This window comes from Schistocerca americana, chromosome 5 (assembly GCF_021461395.2).
Source record: "Schistocerca americana isolate TAMUIC-IGC-003095 chromosome 5, iqSchAmer2.1, whole genome shotgun sequence".
NCBI lineage: Eukaryota > Metazoa > Arthropoda > Insecta > Orthoptera > Acrididae > Schistocerca > Schistocerca americana.
Window position 1 is genome coordinate 653,360,585 of NC_060123.1, and position 26,989 is coordinate 653,387,573.

Below are 26,989 nucleotides of genomic sequence, written 5' to 3' on the forward strand. Positions count from 1 at the left end.
GTCTTCATTGTTAGGTGGTCATGGAGGTAGATTTTCGTACGAATCAGTGAACAAAAGGCTGCATTTAAGGTAGGTAATGCCACCACTCCACCTCCAATGCAATCCACATGTGTACGTTTTAGTGCGTATAAGGTCTGGATTTGGCAGTTACCATTGTGTGTTGACGGAAAGTTTTTTCTGGGTTGACATTTGGAAGAAGACGAGGAACAAGTGATCTTGTAGTCACTTTGTATATTCTCTCTGGCTTGATGGGGGATTCCAAATCACTGTTGGATACCAAAGAAACTCAGTACTGTAAGAAATAAAAACGTAAGTATTCTTCTACATTTACACAAAGAATGCGGAAAAATATGGAAAAATATAGAAAAATGTGAAAAATGTTAAAAAATGAATGCAATATGGGAATAAAGAATATCTGTATTTACTAAAGGAGAGTGGTCATATGTAGACGTACTTGCAGAAAGGATGATGGTTTTGGGGATGTTTACCACGTGCACATTTGTTTACATGATACTTCCAACACAGAGGGTATTCTCTTATATTCTTTTATATATATACTGTATAGTTTACATTATATTAGGGGCCCTATGAGGTAGTTAGCAAAAACGCTGTTCGAAGGATGTGTTTTTTTTTTTTTTGTTAAAGTGAGACACTACACTTCGACATTAAATGAAAAGAGGGATAATATCTAGATAGTTCAATTCTTAATATGATAACTTCATAATCTTAATTAACACTATCTTAAAAACAAAACAAGGAATGGGTGAAATTAAGCAATCATGATTTTAATGCTAAAACGAACATAGAACTCACACACAGTACAGTCAGATATAGATATTACTGGATTAGGAGTGTTTGCCACAAAAAATGTTATTCCACAGATTTTAGTAAAAAAGAGATAAAGTGACAAGCAGGCACAAATCAGCCCCTATTAACAATTTAGAGTATAGAACACACCTGTATCACTATTGGGGAAGTAGGTGCATGCACTGGTGAAAATGTATGCAGTCTATTTAGCAGATTACTCACTTATTATTCTAAGCGTTTTGCTAATAGAATGCAGCACTACTGCTTTGGCATATTGCAGTACACGCTAGTTTACATGATACCTTGGGCATGAGAGACATGCATAGAGATTCAGTAACAGGTAGCTGTCTTACAAAAAATACGTCTATACACATCATGAACCTTACATTCCAAAACACACTTTCAAATATTGGAAAAAGTGTTTTAACATGGATTCGCCACTGACGTAGGCTGTCCACTGCAATGCACACTGCGTCCTGCAAGTCAGGTATGTTGGCAACAGTTTGACGCTTTAGAAGTATACTCTGCAATGACTCTTGAGCTGCTAATTTTAGTGTAACAGCAGCGCCAGACTTGTTGACTATTAACGCGCTGACACTGCTGATGCTGCTGGCAAAGAGAGGGATTTGGGGATGGAACGTATTGAGTTTGGTTGTCGACTGACTCTCGGTGTAAGTCAGATTATTGCACAGTTGCTCCACACTGTTTGAGTGAGTCTCACCTTCCTACCTTGCTGTACATTTTACGCCTCTACTATAACCTCGGACTCAATGTCACGTGTTAAAATGCTCTGAACCATTTGTGATCAAATGATTTGTAGTGGTGAACAGCAACACCACTTCGACAGGTGTGGATTCACATACCCCCACCAGTAGCCGCCTACCAATCACAACAGTCGACATGTGTCTTGCGGCGGTGATGGAGAGCGCTATCAAGATGAAACCTGTTCTACAGGCAGGCCAGTTGGGTGGAGGAGAGGTGGTGTGGAGGTTTACTACTTTCAATTTCCTGAATGTATAGTCTGTCGTGGGAAAGAAGCTAGCTCATATATCCAAACTGTAGTATATTTCTCATGTTCATGGGCAGCTCTCCAAACATTCTATGGTAATCCAGTAATACTCTCAGCATTTGAAAGTGGCACATTGCAGTTATACACATTGACAACAGTCAGTTCTGAGACTTCTCTGCGTAACGCTGCACAACATTTATGTAGAAACTGAGATATATTTAAAGTGAGACATCAGCATCACTGTTCTGCTTTAAGGTAAGTAATATATAGATAGGTCAACGCTTACTATATGGTGGCTATTATCTCTACACTTCTTTCAGAGAAAACTGGATTGTATTACAAAGCACCATACCATCGATTAACAAGTGTGCTTTCCGATGCTCTTAATAGCACTCCAGAGGCAATATGGACACTCCATGTAGCAAGTAGCAACTTGATGCTGTGTAGGGGCTACTGCATGGAGAAATATCTGAATCCATTACCACCTGCAACACAGCAACTATAATTTATTGCATACACCAATATGTCTTATTACAGTAATTTATAAATACATTTAGGAAGATCAGTACATGCAAGAAGTAATCAGGTGAGCTTTAAAATAAGTACTGAAGTGCTATATATAATTGGGTGTTGTACCCTACACGTGTATTTTAATAGGACGACATAGCATTCAAAGTCAAATAAAATTATGAACGAATACTGGAGCCAGGTGATCTCACATGAGGGAGTGCAAGCATGGGATTATATAGGGGTACGCTTATCTTAAGAGCCATCAGAACACTTCTCCAGTCAGTGAATGATACCTTTGTCGGATCACCATAGAAAACGTGCATGTACATTGTGGTTTCTGCTGTACGTGGAGCTCTACGATATGTAATCATAGGCTCTGTGGCTGTCTAAAACAAGACTACAGAAACACTGGAGGGTTGTAACGAAATGCAGAGGATAGATGATTGATTGCTACACGAACCTAGACATAGAGAAATGTAACTACTGCACGTAAATAGATGAAGAGAATGATTACTCTTCTATTACACCATTAGCAATAAATCACTGTTGGTAAAATAGCTAGGAGTAGGTGACTGGGCCGACATAAAGTGTAATGATCGCAGAAGACAAAAAGTAGGAAAACAGAGGCCATACTGATGGGAATCTTATCCACAAAAGAAGTAGCGTCGTATTAAGCTTAGATTTTAAACTGAAGTGTCTGACTCTACACACAGATAAACTATAATAAAAGTGCAGGAACTGACAAATAAAAATCCTGTGACTGTTTTGAGGCTAGAAACTAGGCACTATCGATTCATAGTCTAACACACTTGTTTAAATTGCTACGGCTGGGGTTTGTTGATAAGCAGACGTCAGTATGTCCTGTTCTACAGCTTTAGCAGAATGACAGTCATTGTATTGTAATATGAATGTGGTGCAGAAATCACAAATGTTTCTGTGGGCTCGGAGCCTTCATCGGTAATCATTTTCGAGGAACACTGCAAAAGTTCGAGGACGCTGGAGGTGGACTGATCATCTCTGCAGATACGTATGTTGCGATGTAGTGATGGAAGTTCTCTCTTGTATCACACAATTTCCGATTTTCGGAACAGTCGATGTTAGCATCGTCTGTGGCTGCAATACCGAATCGTCTAATGCGCTAAACATCAGTTAGTTAATAAGGAGGAAGACGACGTCAACTGATGATCGTTTTGAATATTGAGAACCTGAACACATTTGTCACTGCTGTTGGTGGCAAAAATTTCACTGAAAATGATATGTTCCTTAGCAAGATGAATTTAATTGTGCCTATGTCTATTAGAGAGCCGTTTTGTTACGCCATTATGGTTATCAAGTTGACTGTCAAGGACAACAGTAGCTACCGTAAAGTATCGAGGAGTAAGCGACCTAAAGTGGGCCTGAAATAACTACCAGTACACGCATGTACGCTGTCCTTGTAGGAGACGATATACGATACTTTATAATCAGAAAGGAAGTGCTGTTTCTGTGTGTAAATGTATAAGCACAGATGTTTTACTATCATAATATTTGTGATCTTATTTACTATCCTACTAAAAAAAGAAGTCCTATTTACGATGATCTACTTGTTTCTTTTGGATGTTGGCGTCGCAAAGTAGCTACAAGTGGATAACTGGAACGTGTGCTGGTAGAATGAAGAACATAGACGACATTGCGGTAAAAAAATATATATTTTCTCCTTCATGAGAAGGCACTAGGCAATGTAAAATTTCGAGTAGTCTCTGGGAGTATTTGATAGTTGCTGTGGACAAATAATACTTTGCATTCCTCTATGTTCTCATCATTGAAACTATAGTCTGATAGATGAACAGCACACTTCGTCTCCCTGATTTCGGAATGAATTTTCTTTATTTATTAGAACAAAATTTGGTATTCGTGCAGCATTGCACCCGTAGCATACGTGGCAGAGGGTACTTAGTAGATCAACATTCTGCACTTCCATAATGTCAAAGTGACACCACCATCAAGCACAAAATGGTTCAAATGGCTCTGAGCACTATGGGACTTAACATCTGTGGTCATCAGTCCCCTAGAACTTAGAACTACTTAAACCTAACTAACCTAAGGACATCACATACATCCATGCCCGAGGCAGGATTCGAACCTGCGACCGTAGCGGTCACGCGGTTCCAGACTGAAGCGCCTAGAACCGCACGGCCACACCGGCCGGCTCCATCATGCGCACTTTACGATTGCAGAAAGATGCTGTATAATATAATCACTTTGCTGTACTGAAGTACTGGCCGTTGTTTTTGTTACTACACCTACTCACACGAATACTGAATGATATATAAAATATATTATTTGTAGCGGGAAATAAATCGACACTCTCCAGTGCATTAAAGTCATGATGAGCAGTATTTGGCCGTGCTGCTGCAGCTACAAATTGCAAATGTATGCTGAAACGCCTGATGAAAGTACCTGACAATTCTTATCAGGGAGAGCGTGTATTGCGGCCGTTACAACAGTGGTAGCATTACTAGTTGGAGTCCAGAAACTTTTGATCAGAATATAGGCTACACATCGTTAGACGTGTGTCAGATTCGTTCGAATAATACAGTAGTTAGACTGGTGGTGGTCAGTGTTAATCGGAAAGTTGTAGCTGCCGCTCTCCCGTTGCAGCTGCCCTTTTCTTGTTGGCCGGGTTAGCTGGAAGGCTGACCTCTCGTGATAGAGGTTCACTATTTGATGAAAAGTATTCGGACACCTGGCTGAAAATGACTTACAAGTTCGTGGCGCTCTCCATCGGTAATGCTGGAATTGAATATGGTGTTGGCCCACCCTTAGCTTTGACGACGGCTTCCACTCTCGCAGGTATACTTTCAATGAGGTGCTGGAAGGTTTCTTGCTTCACGGAGTGCTGCACTGAGGAGAGGTGTCGATGTCGGTCGGTGAGGCCTGGCACGAAGTCGGCGTTCCAAAACATCCCAAAGGTGTTCTGTACGATTCAGGTCAGGACTCTCTGCAGGTCAGTCCATTACAGGGATGTTATTGTCGTGTAACCACTCTGCCACATGCCGCGCATTACGAACAGGTGCTCGATCGTGTTGAAAGATGCACTCGCCATCCACGAATTGCTGTTCAACAGTGGGAAGCAAGAAGGTGCTTAAAACATCAATGTAGGCCTGTGCTGCGGTAGTGCAACACAAAAAAACAAGGGGTTCAAATTTTTTTATCACGTCCCGCCTAACTGTCATAGTACTTGCAGTGGATCCTGATGCAGTTCGGAATTCCTGTGTGATGGTCTGGATAGATGTCTGCCTATTACACATTACGACCCTCTTCAACTGTCGGCGGTCTCTGTCAGTCAACAGAAGAGGTCAGACGGTACGCTTTTGTGCTGCACGTGTTCCTTCACGTTTCCACTTTACTATCGCATCGGAACCAGTGGACCTACGGATGTTTAGGAGTGTGTAAATCTCGCGTACCGACGCATGCCACAAGTGACACCCAATCACCTAACCACATTCGAAGCCCGTGAGCTCCGCGGAGCGCCTCATTCCGCTCTCTGGCGTTGTCTAAAGACTACTAAGGTCGCTGATATGGAGTATCTGGCAGTAGGTGGCAGCACAATGTACCTAACACGAAAAACGTACGATTTTGTGGGGCCCGCATCTCGTGGTCGTGCGGTAGCGTTCTCGCTTCCCACGCCCGGGTTCCCGGGTTCGATTCCCGGCGGGGTCAGGGATTTTCTATGCCTCGTGATGGCTGGGTGTTGTGTGCTGTCCTTAGGTTAGTTAGGTTTAAGTAGTTCTAAGTTCTAGGGGACTTATGACCACAGCAGTTGAGTCCCATAGTGCTCAGAGCCATTCGGGATTTTGTGGGTGTCCGGATACTTTTTATCACATAGTGTACTCTTTCGGCTTGTAGTTGGACATCACAGGAGGCCGCGGCACCTGGTACGGGCCTCTGCCACTTCATGTCTGGTCGAGTCGGGAGCTGGACGCATCCAATGGCTACTGGCTTTCGCACTGGCTGGGCTGTCTCTATGGCCAGGGTGGGCAGTGCTCGGGTCTCACGCTTCTATGGCGTGGGTCGCCGAAAAAACTAATTTTGTTTGTTTTAAATGAAGTACGTATCTCCACCCCATTCCTATCCTAGTGGTAGCGGCAGTTAAATTCAGCGATGCATTTTGTGTTTGTGGGCTGAAGAGTGTGACACGGCTGTAGAAAATTTCCTAATTCCCACCGTTATTTTATATTTACACCGTAATGTGGTGGTATAACACTCCTCTTAGTTGACGACACAGCTCGTAAATCATTGTTTATTACATACCTAAGGACCATGTTAGTACACATCAAATCAGTGTTAAGTATTATTTACCAAGACCATAGTAGGCTGTCTGTTGTTTAAATGTAGAACATTAGTGTAAATTGTTTAAATAAGGCATTGTGATATTTGTGAAATATTGAAAGTCTGGTATTTAAGATCTTGAAAAGTGAGTATTTTGAAATATCAACAAGATTGTAACAAATAGTCTCAACACTGTAGATAGTAATGTAAGTTGGGAGCCTTACACAGCAGAAATGTTATTGAGACAATACTCTGCTGGAAATTAAGAAAAAAAATGAAATTGCATAAAAGGTTAAGGCAGATGACAGAACACTAATGAGGAATGTGTCTGAGAGTTAGTCACGAACATTCCACTTTGGTGCACTGAACACAAGTGAATAGTCACTATTGGTTTGTTAGGCTATAGGAGTGGTTGGTTTTCTTTGGACTTCTGTGAAATATCCGTAATTTTAGGTAATAGCCCATTATAATTGGGTTATAAATAAAGTTATGTATCATTAATTACACTAGTTGTGGAATAAATTAAGACACATCATTAACTTAAGTGATAAGTTCAAGTGGATGCCTTGTACAGAAAAATGGGCCCCTTGTCTCAGGGAGAAACTGACCCCAGTAGACACTGACAACAGAGATAAGGAGAGGACCTTGACCTAAGATGAAAATGATTTTTTCCATACTGGCACTGGTCTCCGGCCCATAATCATTGACACTTTATTAAACACAAACTCCAAAGAGAAATTTATCGACAAAATAACTGAGCCATTTGAAATAAAAATTGTTGTAAGACCTGGGGATAGTTTATCATTAACTACACACTATACATGTGTCTTAGAAGAATGTATGAATCTGAATCTGAAACTTAAAAAAACAATTATTCAAGGGAGTGAATAGAATGGAATGAAAGTCAGGTACGAACACAATATTTCTATTTGACACAATCAGAAAATGCTTCAAAACATCGGTGCGTGTCGGTCTACACTGAGCACCATCAGAACAATGCAGTGGAAGTAGGAAGTGATTATCACAATGACAAATAGAGCTCTGCCACTTTTTTAAATGACATTAAAGAGTTAACAGTTTAGTTAATGACTTCCTCTGCTTACTTAATGTCTTTTTTTGCATTAGGGTCAAATGGCTAACATTTGCAGATGACTCTGCAATTCTCTCAGAAAATGTAAAAAGAAATTACTTAAATAAATATTGGAGAAAAATAATAAGCAGAACTGGTCTGAGTTGAAAGAACTAAAGTCATTAGAAACATAAATTACAACCACAAATGCTTTAAAACAATCACAAAAATTAACAGTTAAAATATTTATAGGAACACAAATACTTGAAACAGAGAGTGTTAGTTCCAGTAAAAATGTTGGAGAAATTATGCAACAGAATGGTTTAGAAATCTCTGCAATAGGAGTAAGAAGTAAAAAATAGAAAAAGGATACAAACTTTTAATACGAGCAATGCAAACATCAACATTATACTGAATTTTTTATGGAGAATATAGGTTATTCTCTTACTACTTTTGTTTCACTGAGCTGTGTTTATAATTTTAATTTATTTTAACGATTTCGACGAAACGTCGACTTGATTTTCAGGCACTTGAACACTGTGGTCGACGTGATACACCACCACAAGTGTATCCTGTTAATGTATCCCACTATCCTCTAGTGTAGTAAGTGTAAGACGCATCAGCACATCGGTAACACTGCTAAACTGCCAGAATATGGAGCCGTCTATGCCTCGAAATCGACTGCGAATAATAATCACAGGTGACTGGAAGAAACTTAGTAGGAGACTAGCGTTCGTTCCCCCAAAACAAAATATTATATATTTGAATTCCCCAATTTCTAGCGCAAAGGAGGCAACTAGACAATAATACATTGATAAACCTGAATTTTTATTTTCATGAAAATGCTTAACACTCACCTGCAAGCAACACAGACTAGAGTTACCTGAAGAATGAAGCATTCAGAAAATAATGGGTGAAACACAAGCTGAAGAGGGTTGGAAAATTAGAAGCAATGAAGAAATTTATCAAAATATTCATAAAGGTCGTAGGTAACAGCAAAGCGAAAATTACTATTTTTTGGGACGTCCGCAGTGAGTGGTGAGGATAAGCAAACAAAACAAATATTCCTACACTTCTATGGAAAATTCTCAAGAACAGTCCGGATCTATGAAATAACTTGAAACAAATGGTATACAACAATTAAAAAATTAACAGTTAAAAACTCTTTTAGAATCAAGATCCTCAATGAATGAAGGTAGTGATAATGCTTTAATTATCACCCAGAAAAAATAAAGTTTCGTAATTAAATTTAGTTTGTTTGCAGATAGATGTCTTCATGTTTTCTACTCGCCGTCTTCAGGCGCCTGAGATCATAAGTAAGAAACTTGCTGAAACGTAGAGACAGTATGAAGCCAAGACTCAGCTGATAATCCGAGATTTCATCAAAAAAGACCATGTACGATTTGGAAATTATGCTTCAGTCACCTGACAGTCTGTATTCAAATACTTACTAAAAAAAAAAATTATTCTGCTTCTGCCTGTTCGAAGTAGTGAATCCTTGGGAGGTAATTTTAGCTATGTTTGCCCCTCCTTCTTTATTCTCTTGACTACTCTCCTTGTGCTCCTTGTGTGCTGCAGACTATGTGATTAACGGAGCGTACTGTAAGCAGCAGAATTGTCTGGTATTCATGTGTGGAACAAGCCAAGATGGTGTTTGTATACGGCGAAACAGATGAAAACGGTCGAGAGGCAGCACGGCTATACCAACTCACAGACAGCAACCACATCACGCAACGTTTCAAGCCCTCTATGGCCGTTTGTGTGAACATGGGTCCTTTCAAACAGACGTACTTGCATGAAGACGCCGATCAACACGTACACCACATCTGAAGAGACTGATTCTACAGCATATTGAGACGAACGCTTGTACAAGCTCCAGGGAAATGGCCCGCCAATAGAGTGTAAGCCAAAGTACGATATTATGTGTATCCCGTATGACAACGTTACTATCCCAATCATCTGGAGTCCCATGGAGGCCACGTTGAATATCTGTTGTGATGTGGATGCGATGCAGCTCTGTACTACGTTCAGGGACAATTTGTTTGTCGTAGCACGCGCACCGTCCATTTCCGGACACATCTTCGAAGGACCTTTTCTGCTCCATTTCCAGTCAAGAGTCTGTCCCTGCTGTTTGTTGATTTTATGAATGTTCATCCTGTATAGGCCAGACAATTCACACAGTCGCAGAGCGATGTACAAAGCACAGAGCGATATATTAAAAAACAGGAGCTTGTCTAGTTGGCCATAGTTGAGCATTGCCTGAAAAACGGACACAACATACAGTTTGGAAACACGAGGCTCATGCGTCAACATATCGGGATTATTTTCTTCTATGCGGCTGAGACCAGAATAAACAGCAACAATTTAAACAGAGATCAGGGGTACACAATTAACCGGGCGTGGGGGAGGGCTTTGGATACCGAAAGGAAGTAAAGCACGCTTCTTAACGCTTGTAGAGAGGCGGGAGCGGCAGTCTCAAACGTGTCACCGGCCCCTCTCGCCACCTCACGTCACTCGGTCCCGCAGCGGGCCGCAGCTGCTGTGAGCTGCCCAACTCACCATCCACGCACGCGTCATTTCGGATCTCTCTTTTTAGACGTCGGCACACGGACCGTGCATCCGAACGTTGAGCGTTTGAGCGTGCCGAGCTTCTGACGTCACAGCGTGGAATAGCACACTCGGGAGTCTTTCCGAACGTGCAGAGCAATATGTGACATGTCAGATATTCTGAGCGTGCGTCTGAGCGTTGACCAATGAGATGGCACGACGGCACATACGTCACAAGCATGCCGCCTCCCTTCAGTACAGAGTTGTGAGGCACCATATTGGCATTCATTTAAAGCCTATATGTATATATGCAAGGGGTAACATAATATATTTAGGGGACAATCCGGCTTTCGCCGCCGTGCAGTGCGGACGTGTTGTTGTTTCCGCCTGCGGAGCACGCGCGCTCGCTGTTGTTTACATTTCAGCGGCCGTCACTTACGTGTCGCTTACGCGCACTAGAACCATGACCAACCGTTTTCGAAAATCAACATTACGAATCAACTTCTGCAACGAATACGCACGACCAAAGGCCTTGGAAGTGGAACGCTTCCTACGTGACGTTGCTAAGATCCCAGCTTCCGACATCTTGGGCATCCATTTGTCCATATTAAGCAGTACTGTGTACGACAAAGTCGTCAATGACGCGGTATGTGAAAGAATACTTCGCGACACCAACCATGGATTACGCTTTTGCCACGCCGACGGCAATGTCGGAGCGGTCACTGTCGACCATGCCGGCTTAGGAATGCGCACCATACGAGTTTTCGAACTCCCGTTCGAGCTTCCGGCGGAAGACGTTATCGCGGCTTTCCGCCCCTATGGCACTGTATATGGCCACACTGCCGAACGCTGGGCGCAATTCCAAACGTACCCTGTTCTTAACGGTGTACGGCAGATCACCATCGACCTCCATGGCCATGTGCCATCTTACCTGCAAAATAGCGGGTGGCGCGCGGTTGTCATATACGACGGCCAACCCAAGACCTGTTCCGGGTGCGGCAATGAAGGCCACCTCAGATCTGAGTGTCTTCAGCGACGAATCACCCAATTGCCAGCCGCTACCGTGGCACCTCCGGCTCCGACGACGGTTTTACCGATCACCTATGCACCGGCGCTCTCTTCTCCTCCCACCGGCCGCCGCCCATCGGTCCACGTACCGGTGACCCTCCCAGCTGCTACGAATACCGCCGGGGCCGACACGTCGCGCTCAAACCCTGACGCTACTCCGGCGCCACTACTAACAGCGACGACTTCCGACACCCACCTGCCTGAACATATGGACGCCCCTTCATTTGACGTTCCCGCGACGGCATTCCTCTCAGAGTGACGCGACTCCCTTCCGTCTTCCGACACGGAGGGACGAACCCGCAAACAACGTTCACCAAGGAGGCACAAGAGGAGGCGCCGTACGGTCTCGGAACGAAACGGATCACCTACCCCTGATGATACGAATGACGACAACACGACGCCGACTGTGGCTGTGTCGATGCCTACTCTACTGGCTCGCTCAGGTGCTCCTGAACCAATGGACTCCACCGTTGCGACTGCCGCCGAGACGTCCTCCGCCCCTACGACCGAAGTGGAACGTACGACCATCACAACGACAGCGCCTTCAATGGTGTGGAGTGAGGACGTCGATGAGGGCCCGGACCACACGCTGGGGACAGAGTTACCCCAGACGGAAGCATCGTTACGCCGCTGATAACGTCGTCAGGTGGCGTACGGCACGACTCACCGTTGCCTCGTCCCTCTTCATCCTCCGCTGGTGGAGTTCCCCTCCACGGCGGGGTACGGCTCCAAACCTACCGAATAGCGACGATCAACACTAACACCATTAGCTCACCAGTGAAACTTCAACTGCTGCGAGAGATGATATGGGCGTCGGACGTCGATATCGCACTACTACAGGAAGTACACTTGGCCACACTTCCAGACGTCGCGGGATATAACACTTATCCTTCTCCTGGTGACCACCTGGGACGCGGCGTAGCGTGGCCGATATCACATACCTTCCATCTGCCAGAGGCATGGCCGTCACCGTCATGGGGACGCGTATCGTCAACATTTACGCTCCGTCAGGCTCCACCCGCAGACGCGACAGGGCATTCTTCTATTCAGAAAAAATCGCTCCTTTGTTTCTTGGACGCTGCGACCATTACTTGCTTGGGGGTGATTTTAATTGTGTATTGCACCCTAAAGATCAAGTGCCCCACTACAATACCTGTCAAGAACTGCGTCTTGTCGTCCGAGATCTGTTGCTCCGCGACACTTGGGAAGTTCAGCACGGCGACGCGCCTGGACATACTTACCAGACGAGTCACTCCGCGAGCCGCCTTGATAGAATTTACGTCTCTCGGGAACTCACACCTGCAGTCCAAGGTGCAGAACTTTGGCCCCTGGCCTTTTCGGACCACTGTGCCTACATCTGCAACATTCTCTTCCCCAAGCAAGTGATCTGGCGTAGTCGTGCACCGTGGAAGCTAAACACCTCCCATCTTCATGATCCCGAATGTCTTCAACGTGTTACCGAGACACGGGCCACCTGTGAACGTCGCTTACCTACATACTGCACGACCTTGACCCGGTGGCTGGAATGTGCCAAACCTGCCATTCCACGTACTTTGATTCAGTATGGAAAGGAAGTTGCTACGTGGCGCCGGCACACTACCGAGTATTTCTACGCCGTTCTCAGCGACCTGGACGCCCAACCGCCCATCCCCGACACCCAGAGGGAACGCAGCAGGATTAAGACGCAAATTGTAACTTTGACACGCCGTAGACTGCAGGGGGCTATGGTGCGAACCCGATGTCAAGATTCGGCGGAACAAGAACATCCGACCATGCATCATATCGCCTCCGATAGGAAACATCGACGACAACAACTCATCACCGAGATCACCACCTGTCGCGGCCAGCACGTCACTTGCCAGGCCGAAATCGTCAGTGCCTTTTTCGACCACTACCGCACAATGTACCAGGAGGAGACTATCAACAACCACACTGAGGAGTCTTTGTTACCACACGTAACTCGCACCCTCACCAGCGACGAAGCGGACGAGCTGATGGAGCCCATTACGCGTGACGAAATCCACGATGCAATCAAAAAAGGTGCTCTGAATACGTCACCTGGTGTCGACGGATTGCCGATAGAATTTTATCGCGCTTTCTTCACACTAATGGCGTCACGGAAGACAACGATGTTTCATGAACTGCTGACGATGGGGAACGCCGTACCGCCGTCCTTCGTCACGGGAATTATTATACCCATCCACACACCGACACCAGGTGTGACGACTGCACATCACCGTCCCCTGACTGCTTAACGCAGACCGTAAAATTTTTACGCGCCTACTGGCAACGCGATGCCGCAAGGTCCTGCCCAGCATTCTATCCCCGGAACAGACATCTCCGGGCGGCTCAGTTACTATACAAACGGCCACAGGAGAATGTCGCGATTTAATTGCACTGGCAGCGGCGTGCAGACTCCGCGCCGCAGTGGTTGCCATTGATTTTGACAGCGCATTCGACAAAGTGTGGCATCTTTTTCTGTTCTCGGTGATGAACCGCATGGGTTTTCCACCAGCCTTTATAGACGTGATCCGGCGCCTGTACGGCACCGCCGAATCGCTGATTCAGGTGAATGGCCGTGTGGCGGGACCAGTGGCGACCCGGCGTTCCGTACGGCAAGGCTGCCCACTTTCGACCCTACTCTATGCCATAAGCCGGGAGCCACTCATCGGGAGTCTGACGAGCCACTTTTCTGGTCTCACTCTGCGACAGCACAGTTTTCGATGTCGTGCGTATGCGGACGACCTCCTCCTCTTGATCCGCTCACGGAGTGAAACACACACGGTACTTTATTTGATATCAACGTACGGCACTGCAGCGGGCAGTAACATGAATGTGGCTAAATCCGCGGCGATGCCCGTTGGACGCGGCCTCTCACACGACGACTTAGCACCTCTCCCATGTGTACAAAAACTACGATACCTTGGTATCATTTTCACCTCCACCGTGCGCCGCTCCGCTGCCATCAATTTTCGGCGTGCACTCCAAACTATCCGCACGACGGTGCGACAAAATCTTCTCCGACGACTCTATTCTTTACAACGTGTCCAGTACCTGAATCAACATGTGGCGTCCAGAATGGTCCACATCGCACAGGTCCTCCCGCTGCCATCAACTATTGGACGCAGCCTCCAGGCTGCCTTCGGATACTTCCTTACGGCCGGTAGGCTCTTTAAGGTCCGCTACGACACGCTCACCCTTCCCCCGCGAGCGGGGGGCCTCGGCCTTGTCAATGTGCGACTCCGCGCTGCGTCCTTGTACATGTCCACCATGCACAAGCAGTGGCACGGGGGCACCTACCTTACGCGCAGCTTGCTGGAAATTCTTGTGCCCGCGACCATAACACCACCAGTACCAGCCGGACACATCAAGCACCATCTGACGCACATTTCTGATTTCATCGTCCAGTTATGCTCGCACACACTTACCGACCACGCGTTCTCCTCGACCTAAAGATTTTTACACCCCACTCCTTCGTTCCATATCCAGCAACAATATCGAACTGAGACATCCGTCCACGCGGTGGCCCACGGTTTGGCGTCACATCCACCAGCCTTTTATTCCCTCCAACGTCCGGGCCACATGGTACCAAGTCGCAAATGAAAAATTCGCCCCAAGTCATCGTCTTCACGCCATCGGACTAATGGACTCTCCACTTTGTTCCATTTGCCACTTCGTGGATGACGATGTCCATCGACTGACTTGTGCTGCCACCAGTGACGTCTGGAAACTTGCCCGACAGTTCGTTGCCTGTTACCTCCGCGTTCCGCCGGACTCGATTGACCCATGGACTTTTATCCATCCTGAGGATACTTATTTCCCCGCCACCAAAAATCATGCGATTGTATGGGTCAAGGGATGGATGATCACCTACATGTATAATGATGGCGACAAATCACGCCTTGATTTCTGGCAGTACTTACAAACCGCCCACAGTGAAGTCGAACACCGACCGCGCTACCGCGCCTTCTTCGCCAATTACCTACATGCGATCTTTACGTCACCCCCACTCAGTTGGATGGTGCCACACGCCGACAGCACTCCCGCCCCCCCCCCCCCCCTGATGACATCTGAGACCCCCCGCGCTACTTTCTACATTGTAACCCACAGTGGAGTAGGCGCATGGACACGCGCCTCCTTTACCTTTATGCACTATACCAGAAAACACGGGTTTTTCCCTCACTCCACTGTATATTGCTTCACGCCTCTTAGCTTATATCAGTATTATTATTCTTTTTTTTTCCTACACCTTGTTCATAAAAACAAAAATTGCTCGCCTTGTACGAATATAATGTCTTGTGTTATTTTCGCCGGAAGGATGGCATTTCTGTTGTATTTAAGTTTGTACCAATAAAGATCTTTTGTTCATTTACCTTGTTCCTGGTAAAAAAACATAATAAAAATAATAAAATAAAATAAAAATAACTCAAAAAGCTACTTCGAGGGAGTGATTCAGGGACGGGAGGGGGAGACATCGCGGCCAGGCCTCGGGTTCCGATCCCTGCCCGCCTTGTCTCCACCTACTCATAACTGAACACTCATAAAAAAAAAAGTAGCGTAACTGACCTACACTCTCTTATTTAGTGCGGCGCTGGTTCGCGTCTTGACACTACCAAATTTTTTTCCTAACATTCGCGTTTTTATTAGGTTCTGATACTTTATTATTAGTTTAATATAAGTATATACTATAATATTTGATGTTATATAAATATAAGTTCGCCTTTTTTTGAGGGGTGACTTTGTCCGATTGGCATAATGTGCAGGACAGATTGCGCTACTTGTATAAAGATATTTTGCTCCTTTTTCTTTTTCGCTTCGTAATTGGCATGTTGCAAAGATTTTGCTACTGGGTAGCAACAGTGATCAAGTAAGACTGACCTTGGTGTTTTACTAAAAAGTGGGAATGATGAAATGTTTATCTTATGCGGAAAAGTATTCCAAATTCGTAACGCACTGTTTGTAATGGAACTTTTATAAGCCCGTGTCCTTATTGATTGGACGATGGAGGAAATGTGCGTTTTAGTAGAGCTAACGTGGGAATTTTACACGCGCCTGTTGAGTAAACAGTGTGATTCCGAACTAGAAACATCCCGCAACTGCCGCTGGAGTGCGTTGCAATCGCGTATACCAGGTTGGGGCCCACGTACCGTATGCACAAGTCGCATCATTCCCGAGCGTTGAGCAGTACATTGAACTTGGCACGCTCGACGTTAACGTTCGACAGCACGGTCAGTGTGCCGACGGCTTTAGGTGCCAGAGCCGAAAACACTGCCAGTCGCGACAGTCAGTGGTTTTTACTCCTGACGACGACGGCAGCGATAGCCACCCTTCTTTCACCACGCCAAGTTTCGACTGTATCAGAGAACGACCTATAGCGGATTCCTCTTGTCAGTAGCAACGAACACATACGATATGCAACAGCTCTACTGGAAAGAAAAAGGAAGTAACAAGGGAAGAAGTGAAGAATACGACAATAAGCAAAGGGAGAGCAGCGGGCACGCACCACGGCCTTGTCGACGGAGGGCTGCCTGGAGGAGGGCGCCATGCTGAGCCGCGCGGAGGCGGTGGCGCGCGCGTAGCGGTCCACCGAGGAGTCGCGGCTGGGCGGCCGCTTGTAGTGGTCGAAGCGGTCCGTCATCGTCTGCTGGTAGCTGAAGCCCGGCGGCTCGCCGCCCGCCGCCGCCTTCACGTGCGGCGTGTTGCGCTGCAGCGAACCGCCGCCCCCGCCGCCGCCACCCACGCTCCCGCCGCCGCCGCCGCCGCCCCCGACTGGCACGCCGTCTTCGTACGACACGGCGTTCCCCACCTGTCGGAAAAGGAACGTCTCAGCGTTATCGTCCTACACCACTTTGCATCCGTGCCGCAAAGGTTCCGTCCCATCTCCGCCCCTAATACATTGTAGGTTTGACGCAATGCTCCGTCCTCTGCTCGCTCCTACATACCAGCCTGTCTCCTTCGCCGATTTAAATTAATGCAGGACGGAAATTATCTACACTTCTATATAAAGACAGGACGTCCTTTGACGTTGTTACCAAAAATCTCAAAGTTGTTGACGGATTTGCTACAGATTTTTACGCTATGCTGTAACATACATTCAGACGGACATACGCTAAAATAAATACATAAATATATTTAATATATAAACTGGGAACGTTGTTACCAGATATCTCGAAAAGTACTTCTGACCTCAAATTGTGATACGAGACTCTAAGAAACGTTTGAACAGACATTACAGGACTCTAAGAAACGTTCGAACAGACATTACATTACATATTTCTGTAACACATACATATATAAAAAGGAAGCTTTGTTAGCAATCGTCTCGAAAAGTTAACCGATTCACTTCAGATTTTTACATGATACTTTAATAAACATTCAGGAATATATATATATATATATATATATAAAGAGAAAGAGAGAGAGAGAGAGAGAGAGAGAGAGAGAGAGAGAGAGCTAAAGTTAACCGATTGACTTTCAAATTTTTACATGATAGTTAAATAAACATTCAGGAACACATACCCCATGAGAAGTTCTTCACTGATTTACTTCGAAGTTTTCCGTAAGGCTCTAAGAAACTTTCGGTCCATTATATGCTACATAATGCATATAATACATACATGTCCACTTTATATATAGGAGACACGTTGTTATCAAAGATCTGAAAAAGTTCTTTACCGATTTACTTAAGATTTGTGTATGATACTGCAATAACCACTGGACGAATATACGCTACAAATTTTTCAAACAACAGGTTTTCTCTAACAACAAGCTGCGAGAAAGACGCTGTGTTGTACAAATGTGCGGTTTCGTTTTCTTTTTTGGGGTCAGTTTAGAACGACAATAGCAGGACATTTAAACCAAATTGTTTCTCCAATACATATTCTTTCTACTTATAAATAATTTTAAAAAAGAAATTGTATACTCAACAATGTGCTGTTGTATTATCTTCCTACGTCTGGTTCTTCAGATATAATACGAACCGAAAATGACACTTGCAGAAAATCGTGCAAAACTACAAAGAAAATAGACTTACAATGCAGACTCTTTGGAACTACATATGAGACATGCAACAGAGAGAGAAGTACTGTTCTGTGTTGCACTGGACTTATTTCAGGGCAAATATATTTTGTGGAAATGGTTGCAATTATGCTCTTTAATTTCTGTAATTTACATTTCAAACCAGTTCAAACAACTCATAACGTAGCATAAAAAAAAATGCTCTGCAGCAATAACTCAAAATCAGTTTATGTTTAAAAAATATTCTTGTTGTTACAAAAGTACACTGGTACTGTCACTTCTTTAAAAAAAAATTCTTGCTTAAAGTAAATAATTTGAAGGATATGTTGATAATGGTTAAGCTTCGTGCAACAATTATACAATGTTGTAATTAATTTCATTTCCGCACACTGGAAGTCAATGGCCTTGCCACGTTCAATATGCCGGCTCTCACTGGATCACCGAAGTTAAGAAATGTCGGACAATCTGAGTACTTGGATGGGTGATCCTCTCGAACTCCAGGTCCTGTTAGCTGGAGGACACACAAGTCGGCGAAGCGGCGTCCAAATGAGAGATTTGCACCGTGCGTTGCGCCGCATAACATTATTATTATATGGTGTAATACAGGACTTTAAAAATATTGATAGTCACTAACGCACACCTCTATGATGTCACTCGACTCAGAGGTAGTTGATTCTGGTGGTGGAAGAAATATTCAGCATCAGTGTTTGTCCGAAAGGGGGTGAAAAGTGGTGGTATGAAGTTCCAGATAACCAGGTTTCGTGCGACTATCAGGCAATAAATTCCAAACCTTTCCACAGAATCTCATGGAGTGAGGGCATATTACCCTGTTGATGGGCACGTTCAGCCCGGTCTCCATAGGTACTATTCGAGACTACTAGTTCCTGCACCGGCCCCTAGTTTCACTCGTTCCTGTCCCTCATTATTAATCAAGATAAAAATGACACTTTCGTTACAGTCATCTACACTCAGCAGATGCACGTACGACACAGTTATCATACACCGCGTGGGAAGTGTACATTGTAGGTGGAACAACGAATTCCTTTCAAATTACTTGGCTCAACAACCCCTCGAGGTCTTCGGCCAGCAATGCCACAATAATCTCTATACGATATAGATTTTCCCCAAATGATGAATCATTCTAGCGACGATACGGACTGCCAATGGGGAACTACACTGACGTGAGCGATACTGTCAAAGGGCAGATTGATATGCCCAGAGCGTGGAACGAACATTTCGAAAAAGCCGAAGCTGGCTGGTTATTCGTGCGCTTCTGTCATGAGCATTTACGGAAAGTGGTTAAAAAAACGATAAAACCATGAGCAGGTGACAAGGTTCTGGACGTCCACCCTTCATCACAGAACGTGGTTGTCGGAGGACTGCCTGCTTTGTAAAGCAGGACAGGTGGCGAAGTACAGTAAATCTGACGACACAGTGCAATGATTGTGCAGGCATAAGTGTTTCTGAGTAGACCGTTGTGTGCATATGTTGAACATGGGCTTCCACAGCAGACGACCCATATGTGTCCCCATGTTGATTCTGTGGTGTCACCGCCAGACACCACACTTGCTAGGTGGTAGCTTTAAATCGGCCGCGGTCCATTAGTACATGTCGGACCCGCGTGTCGCCACTGTTAGTGATCGCAGACCGAGCGCCACCACCAGGCAGGTCTCGAGAGACTGACTAGCACTCGCCCCAGTTGTACGGACGACGTAGCTAGCGATTACACTGACGAAGCCTCGCTCCTTTGCCGAGCAGATAGTTAGAATAGCCTTCAGCTAAGTCCATGGCTACGACCCAGCAAGGCGCCATTAGTAACATTGCATGTATCTAAAGAGTCTCACTTGTATCGCCACAATCTCCAGATGTATCAAAAGGATGGATTAAAGTTAAGTATTCCAGAAGCTACGTACTTTTCTTTATAGCATTCATTACGTATCCTGTTTCAGACTTCACGCCATCCTTCGTGTGTTTATAGCGTGCATTGCGGTCCCCTCAAATCACACTGTGTCGGCACTTCTGTCGACACATCAGATTCAACGACAGCGTCAGTTACGAATTTAGTGCGCATGGGATCATCGAGTTTGTCTAGAATGGACCATGGATCCATGTAAACGTGTCTCCTGCTACGATGAATCACGTTTCTTGCTATTTCAGGCCGGTGGTAGTGTCCGGGAATGCCGTCGTCCAGGCGAGCAGGTCCCACGAAACATGCACCACGCCACGGACGGTACCTGGCAAGGGAGGGGGATGGCAATATTACGCTATGGAGGACATTAAACTAGGCTTTCATGGTAAAGGAAAGGTATCATAAGGAAGTAGACTATAAAAACATTATTGTGGACCACTTTCACACTTGATGCATTCCCCGATGTGGATGACATCTTCCAGCAGGTAAACTTCCTCGTCACAAGGCCACAATCGTGATGTAGTGGTTCGACAAACATGATAGTGAACTGACGTTCGTACCTTGGCCGCCAAATCCACCTAGCGTGAAACTGGTGAAACCCATCTGGGACGCCATCGGGTGCCAGTTCCTTGCCTACAAACCATCCGACCGTAATTGCGGGAATTGCGTGACCTGTGCATAGACATGTGCTGCCACATACGTACGGAAACCTGCCAACGACTTGTCCAATAAATGCCACGAGAATCGCTACCGACACGCTGTTAAGACGGTGTAAAATAAATAATAAAAATAACACCATGATTATGAAGATAAACTACAAGCCAGTCATGGGGAACAGTTTTAAGTAGACCGTACGTTAGTAAGAAGTTTGCTGCTTCAAACAACCATTTCTTTTACCTCACAAAATAATTACGAATTCTCTCTGGGAGGGAGACCACGAGATGTGTATGGCGCAACTAGGTGCAGGTGATAGGTAGCCAGTACAATTAACGGGGCGCTCAAGGCGTCGGCCACCTGTTGCTTCCGAATGTTTAAGTTACGCGACAAGTGGAGCGCATTTGCCTATAGCCCGCTGCACAGGCAGAGCAAGGCCGTTCCACAGCAATTCGGGCACAATGCTTTCAGGCGAAAAGCGTGCAGCTTCCGAGGTTCAAGCTGCATGTCAGTTTAGTCGTATGCCCTTTCCGTAATGCGCACGACGGAGACGCGAGATTCGTAGGAACAGCGTTCATGTTACCTCTACGATACAACGAAACTATATATTTGAGTAACATCCATTCTGTTTTAGACGCGTCAATTGCGTTAAAGTTCTCGAAATTCCATCAACTTCAGGAGTTATTCTTCGATTTGGATAACTTTGTGGTTGAAGTTTCAGTAATTCAAGAGAAAGGAGGCAGCCGTCAGTCAACCGCAGTTCGTTCTTGAACGTCACGTGCTCACTATGTTGAATGATTTATAGGTAACTGTATACGCAGAGCATTGTCAAGCATCAATGTCCCCGTTACAGCAAAGTGTCAATTGTAAAATGGTTCTATTCGAAATATAAAAACCATACACTGTCAGAAATGCATATGTCTCATCATTATGTGAATTATAATCTATGTTTTTATGAAATGCTAAACCAACTGTGTCAGAAAGAAATTCAACATGACCTTCGTAGCTGATCAAAGACGATGAGGAGAGTTGCCAAATACTTCTGTCGAAGCAACCGTAGCGGGACTAGCTCAGTTATTTAATGGGTTAAATTATCTAAGATGTGTACACGTTAAAAATATGCTTAGTCAGCTGTAAGTTAACAAAGGGAAGGAATACAGTACTATCCCACTACAAGATGAGTAACGAACATCTGCTGCACGTATCACTGTTTGTGTCCACTGACGAGCCAAACCGTCACGACCACCTGCTTAATATCATGCTGGTTCACCTGCGCAGCACGACACAGCAGCATTTCTGCGTGGCGTGGATCTGACAACTCACTGCTACGATTCAGAAGGTTTGCAGCACCTGATGCCTGATGCAGTTCCCGTAATTACAGGCACGTGTTTTGTGAGCGGAAGTCATGACACTCCCCCCGCACTAAGACTACTCAGCGTGTCTACTCCAAACCCAATTTCAAATTTCTGGCTGGATTAATTCTAATTTTTAATATGTTGCATATTTTATTAGTTGTTCGAAAATTTTAATAAGAAGAGGTGTACCAATACATATTGTAAAGGTAGTTCAAAAGATCTATGGCAATACAATAATCCAAATATTTTGACTAAAGTTCAGTCTTGATCACATCATGTATGTTTTAATAATACAGGTAACCGGCTTCGGTTCTTTCTATCAGTTGACTGCGTAGCAGCGAGGAGAGCTCCGTCTACCATCCTAAGGGAGCCATGGGTCTGATGATGGTTTTGTAGAAAGAACCGAAACCGGTTACCTGTATTATTAAAACATACATGATGTGATCAAGACTGAACTTTAATCAAAATATAACAATTAATTTATCACTGCTTCCCAAAAACGTTTACCATAATCCAAATAATTGGGGATAATGAAGAAACAACTAAGGTTATTAATTTAGGAGTTCGACAAGGTTGCAGCCTCTCTCCACTGCTTTTTAATATATACATTGACGACATTATACGCCAATGGAGAATGAAACTGAAGGACTATACATATAACTTCAACCAAAAAGATTACATTATGACTTCGTTATTCGCAGATGACGAAGTGTTAATTTCGAATAATGAAGATAGACTGCAGAGAGCTGCATATGAACTATACGAAACATATATAATATGTCAATATCAATACAAAAACAAAAGCCATGGCTTGCTGTTGGAAAAATCCAGTAAGAAATAAAATAATTATAGACAACAAGATTATAGAGCAAGTTCAAATTTCTAGGAACCATGCTGTCGTGCAGGGGAGACCTAGATGAAAAAGACAAAATTGAGAAATTTTAATACTTAAATGGCACTATCAGTAGAGCCCTCCAATGTAAAGTAAGAAAAGAAACATATTTAAAACTTATGTGAATACCAACATTACTATATGGAAGTGAATCTTGGGTAATGAAAAAGAAAGACAAAATAAGATTACAAGCCAATGAAATGAAGTTCCTCAGCTACATAGCAGAATACAAGCTAGACTACAAAAGAAATACAGATATCAGGACGGAATTAAATATTTTCGGTATAAGCACTAAGACTGACGAATACCGACGAAAATGGACATCCCATTTGTTACGAATGGACAAATCAAGATTACCACTACTTTTTGGCGATATACTTCGCAAGGTAAAAGATGCATTGGAAGACCTGCAGAAAGATGGAAGGACCAGGTGTAGCTGCAACAGGCTGAGGGAAAGCCTAATGCATGACGGAAGAAGAAGAAGAAGAAGAAGAAGAAGAAGATTAGCTGTTCAAGGATTTTACATTGTCAACTGCCACACTCATTTGAAGTCACATTGAACCTTACGAAAGACTTTTTTCAGGTAGGAAGGAAATGTCTTTTGCATATTCCAGCTTGATATTCACATGTTATTACTAGAATGCACAAGCCATAGAGAAATCCTACTTTGTCATTTATTTTAGTAACAAAATTGATAAAAAAATTTTCCCCATTAAAATACTTGCAGAATCTAGCTACTAACAGTTAACTAACATGGTAGATCAAAATATTCTGTACACTATTTCAAAAAAAGTATTATATTCTGCGATAAGCACAACTGTTATATAATACTTATAAAAACAAAAAGTGGTTACGTAAATATTGTTAAAATGTGATTAATTAGACCGTGTTACAGGTTCAGTTCGAAAACCATTGTTAGTCCTCCCTCGCAAATAAATGCAGTTGAATTTTTTTTTGAATTAACTTAGTAAACGTAGCTACACAGTCTTCCTATTTTAGAAACATTACACTTTTCACGAACATGTGTGCTTTTCTTTGATTACACATAAATTTTAATGGGTCTTCATAATATTTATATATATTTTTTTAAATTAGTCCATTCGCTAAACTGTTTTCATATAAATATCCATTATACATCAGAGTATCTTTAGAAAGAAAATATAAAATAAAAATATTATATACATTTAACTATAATCCATTTTAAAAATTTTGTGGCAGAGCTTTAATTTCTGCATCTGTTTCTGCTGCTTAAGGTGCTGCTTCTCGTAGAAATTTTTGTCTTTTGGTCTCTATTTCTTATTTCTCTTAAAGTAGCCTTTTTTGCCTTTCGTGTCCATCTGTCTTGTTTTTCTCTTCTTCTTTTTTTCTTCTTAATACATTCCACATAGTTTGAACGAGTATTATGTGCAGCGTGAATGAGGGTCTTAGGGACTCAAACACTGCACACACAATCAGCATTCTGTACAACGTTGTGAGAAGCCTGGAAAGTAAAAATACTTTCCTCGTGTTGATTCTCTGCTAAGCAATCTGTATTAACGGACAAACCTCTTTCAATGGCAGAATTTTCGTGAGAAAGGAGTGTACCATCTTCACAATTGAAAGGAAATTTGGTCTGCGATGAGAGAAAACCAGAATTTATTCAGTCTGTGTGTCCGAATTTAAATTATTTATTGCTTCAGTTGGATCAGGCAACTTGCAGATATCTTGCTTTATTTTGTCTGCTTTTGCTCCCGAGAACCACAGCTCCTGGCAACTTAACGCATCTGAACAAGACACAAGTTACTGCTCATCTGTTGCTGGCTGTTCTGCTATAATACCTGGGTCAAGACAAGAGATGGCCTCGTCAACTTAAAAGAAACAGGAGATCTATCCATCAGTTTTTTAAGGATGGCCAAATACGCTTCACGGCACTGATTTCGAACCTGCAGCACTTGTAGTTCTGAAAAATTCTTCACTTCGGTTTTTAAAGCATGGTTAGTTTGGAAACGTAAGTTGATTTCGTTGGCTGGTAACATATGCGGATGTGATGGAAGACCAACTTTTAAGTTCTATTGTCTAACACACTTTTCTTTACAACTCTGTCCAGTACAGAAGTTTCTAGATATGTAAGTAAAGGAAAGCTACCGTCGGCTTTTCTGACTGAAAGAGTGTCAAAACGGGGTCAACTAATGTTGCAGCCGTAATAACAAAAGATAACTTTGCTGGGAGAATTTCATCTTTCAGAGCGCTTGCGACAACTTTGAAATTATGATTGTATTTGTCCAGAGGATTTTTTGAACCTTCTTTCTCAACTGTTTCAATCCAATTTTTCCAGAAACCTAGCTTTATATTTGATTTCGTGGCTACTCTCACATTTTTATCCCATCGAACTGAACCAAACTTTAGAAGAAAACACGATGCCATCAGCATGAAATCTTTGAAAAGAAAATGTGAACTCCTCAAAAATTCTGTTATTTTCCGATGTGTAGCTTTCATGCCCTCTTTAAAAGCACCATGTACCACATGCAAGCCACAACTATCTACATCAATGAGAGTAGCACTACTAGGACTTTATCCCTCAGCTCAGAATTAAGTTTCCTTCAAACCTTTCAGTTTACTGCTGGATCATTCATAGACAACTGACTTTTTTTTCAAATTAACTTCTCCTATTCTTTTCAAACCGATTTTCAGATTATTTGCTTTAGTGCTGTTGAGAAAAACAGAAGAATATGTTAGTACCAGCCCAAGCTTCTGGTCGAAATAGCGTACTAGGCTATCCTTTTATTGGCGCTGGGACACCTGATTTAAGCTTTCATCAAGACCAACTATTATAAAAGAACATATTTCAAGATCTGCTGCAATTTAGTTTCGAAAATACATAGATAAGCCCTGTGGTGTGGTATATGCTAATTTGTCCTTTTTTAATTGCATTTTAGTTGCAATTTCACTATCAGGTAAAGTAGTTTTAAAATTTGTAGCAGCGGCTGCTGCGCCTCGAAAAGAGAAACGTTAATCAGCTGCAATCAAGCAACACGATATTTCTGCTTTTGTTAACATTCTCCTGTAATACAAATTTCTTGAGCCCACTTGTTGACAGTCTGGCTGGTTCTGGTGTTTCAGATGTGATTTTGTTGAGAACTGGACATTTGTACTGTCACTGATCCTTCTCTGCCTTCTAGCAAAGGGAATACGTATTGGAATAATGGACATTGTACATGCTTGTCGGATAAATTCAATAATAATTATATCCTCTAAAATATCGCACCACGTTCTGCAGTATTCTCCGGTAATTGTTTGAAAAATACATTTAATTTCACACTTTTTGTTGACGTATCGAGATAATGCTTGAGCCGATTTCATTTAGTGTTACTCTGGCGGGCAGTTCTTCCCACTGATCCTACGTTTATACTTTTATGACACCATGTGCAACCTGCAGGGATTTTAGATTTTGGATGGGCCAAAACCCAAGGATACTCCAACTCATAAAATGGATTATATCTAGTGGTTGACATTTCAGTAAGTGCCATAATACACAGCAAATTCTATGTAGTAGTGTTTGTTGCCAGCATGAAGACAACTAATTGTTTAAATGTTGGATTTAATTTATTTTAAATAGTTTAAAAAATTGGATTTTTATCGTTTTTCCGCAAAAAAATTTTAATTCAATAATTAGTCCTACTTTGTTGACCACCTTAGGAAAAACACACCAGTTTACCGCGCCCCACGTGAATTGAATTCTTGGCTGGTTAAAAAAAATTCGTAAGTACCGCAGTTAATAGTGTGTTATGTATACAGATAAAGCATTCCTTCACTGTGCATCGGCTTCAAAACTTATTCAGTGATTTCTCTCCACGTGTCTACT

At 43.4% G+C, this 26,989-nt stretch overlaps 1 protein-coding gene across 1 annotated transcript in view; it reads right to left on the reverse strand.

Moving 5' to 3' along the window:
• LOC124615806 (junctophilin-1) overlaps window positions 1-26,989 on the reverse strand; it is an 873,471-nt gene that overhangs the window by 200,066 nt on the left and 646,416 nt on the right. The window contains exon 8 of the mRNA XM_047143946.1: window positions 16,825-17,127. Within this exon, the coding sequence (XP_046999902.1) occupies window positions 16,825-17,127 (303 nt within the window). The remainder of the gene's footprint in view (window positions 1-16,824; window positions 17,128-26,989) is intronic.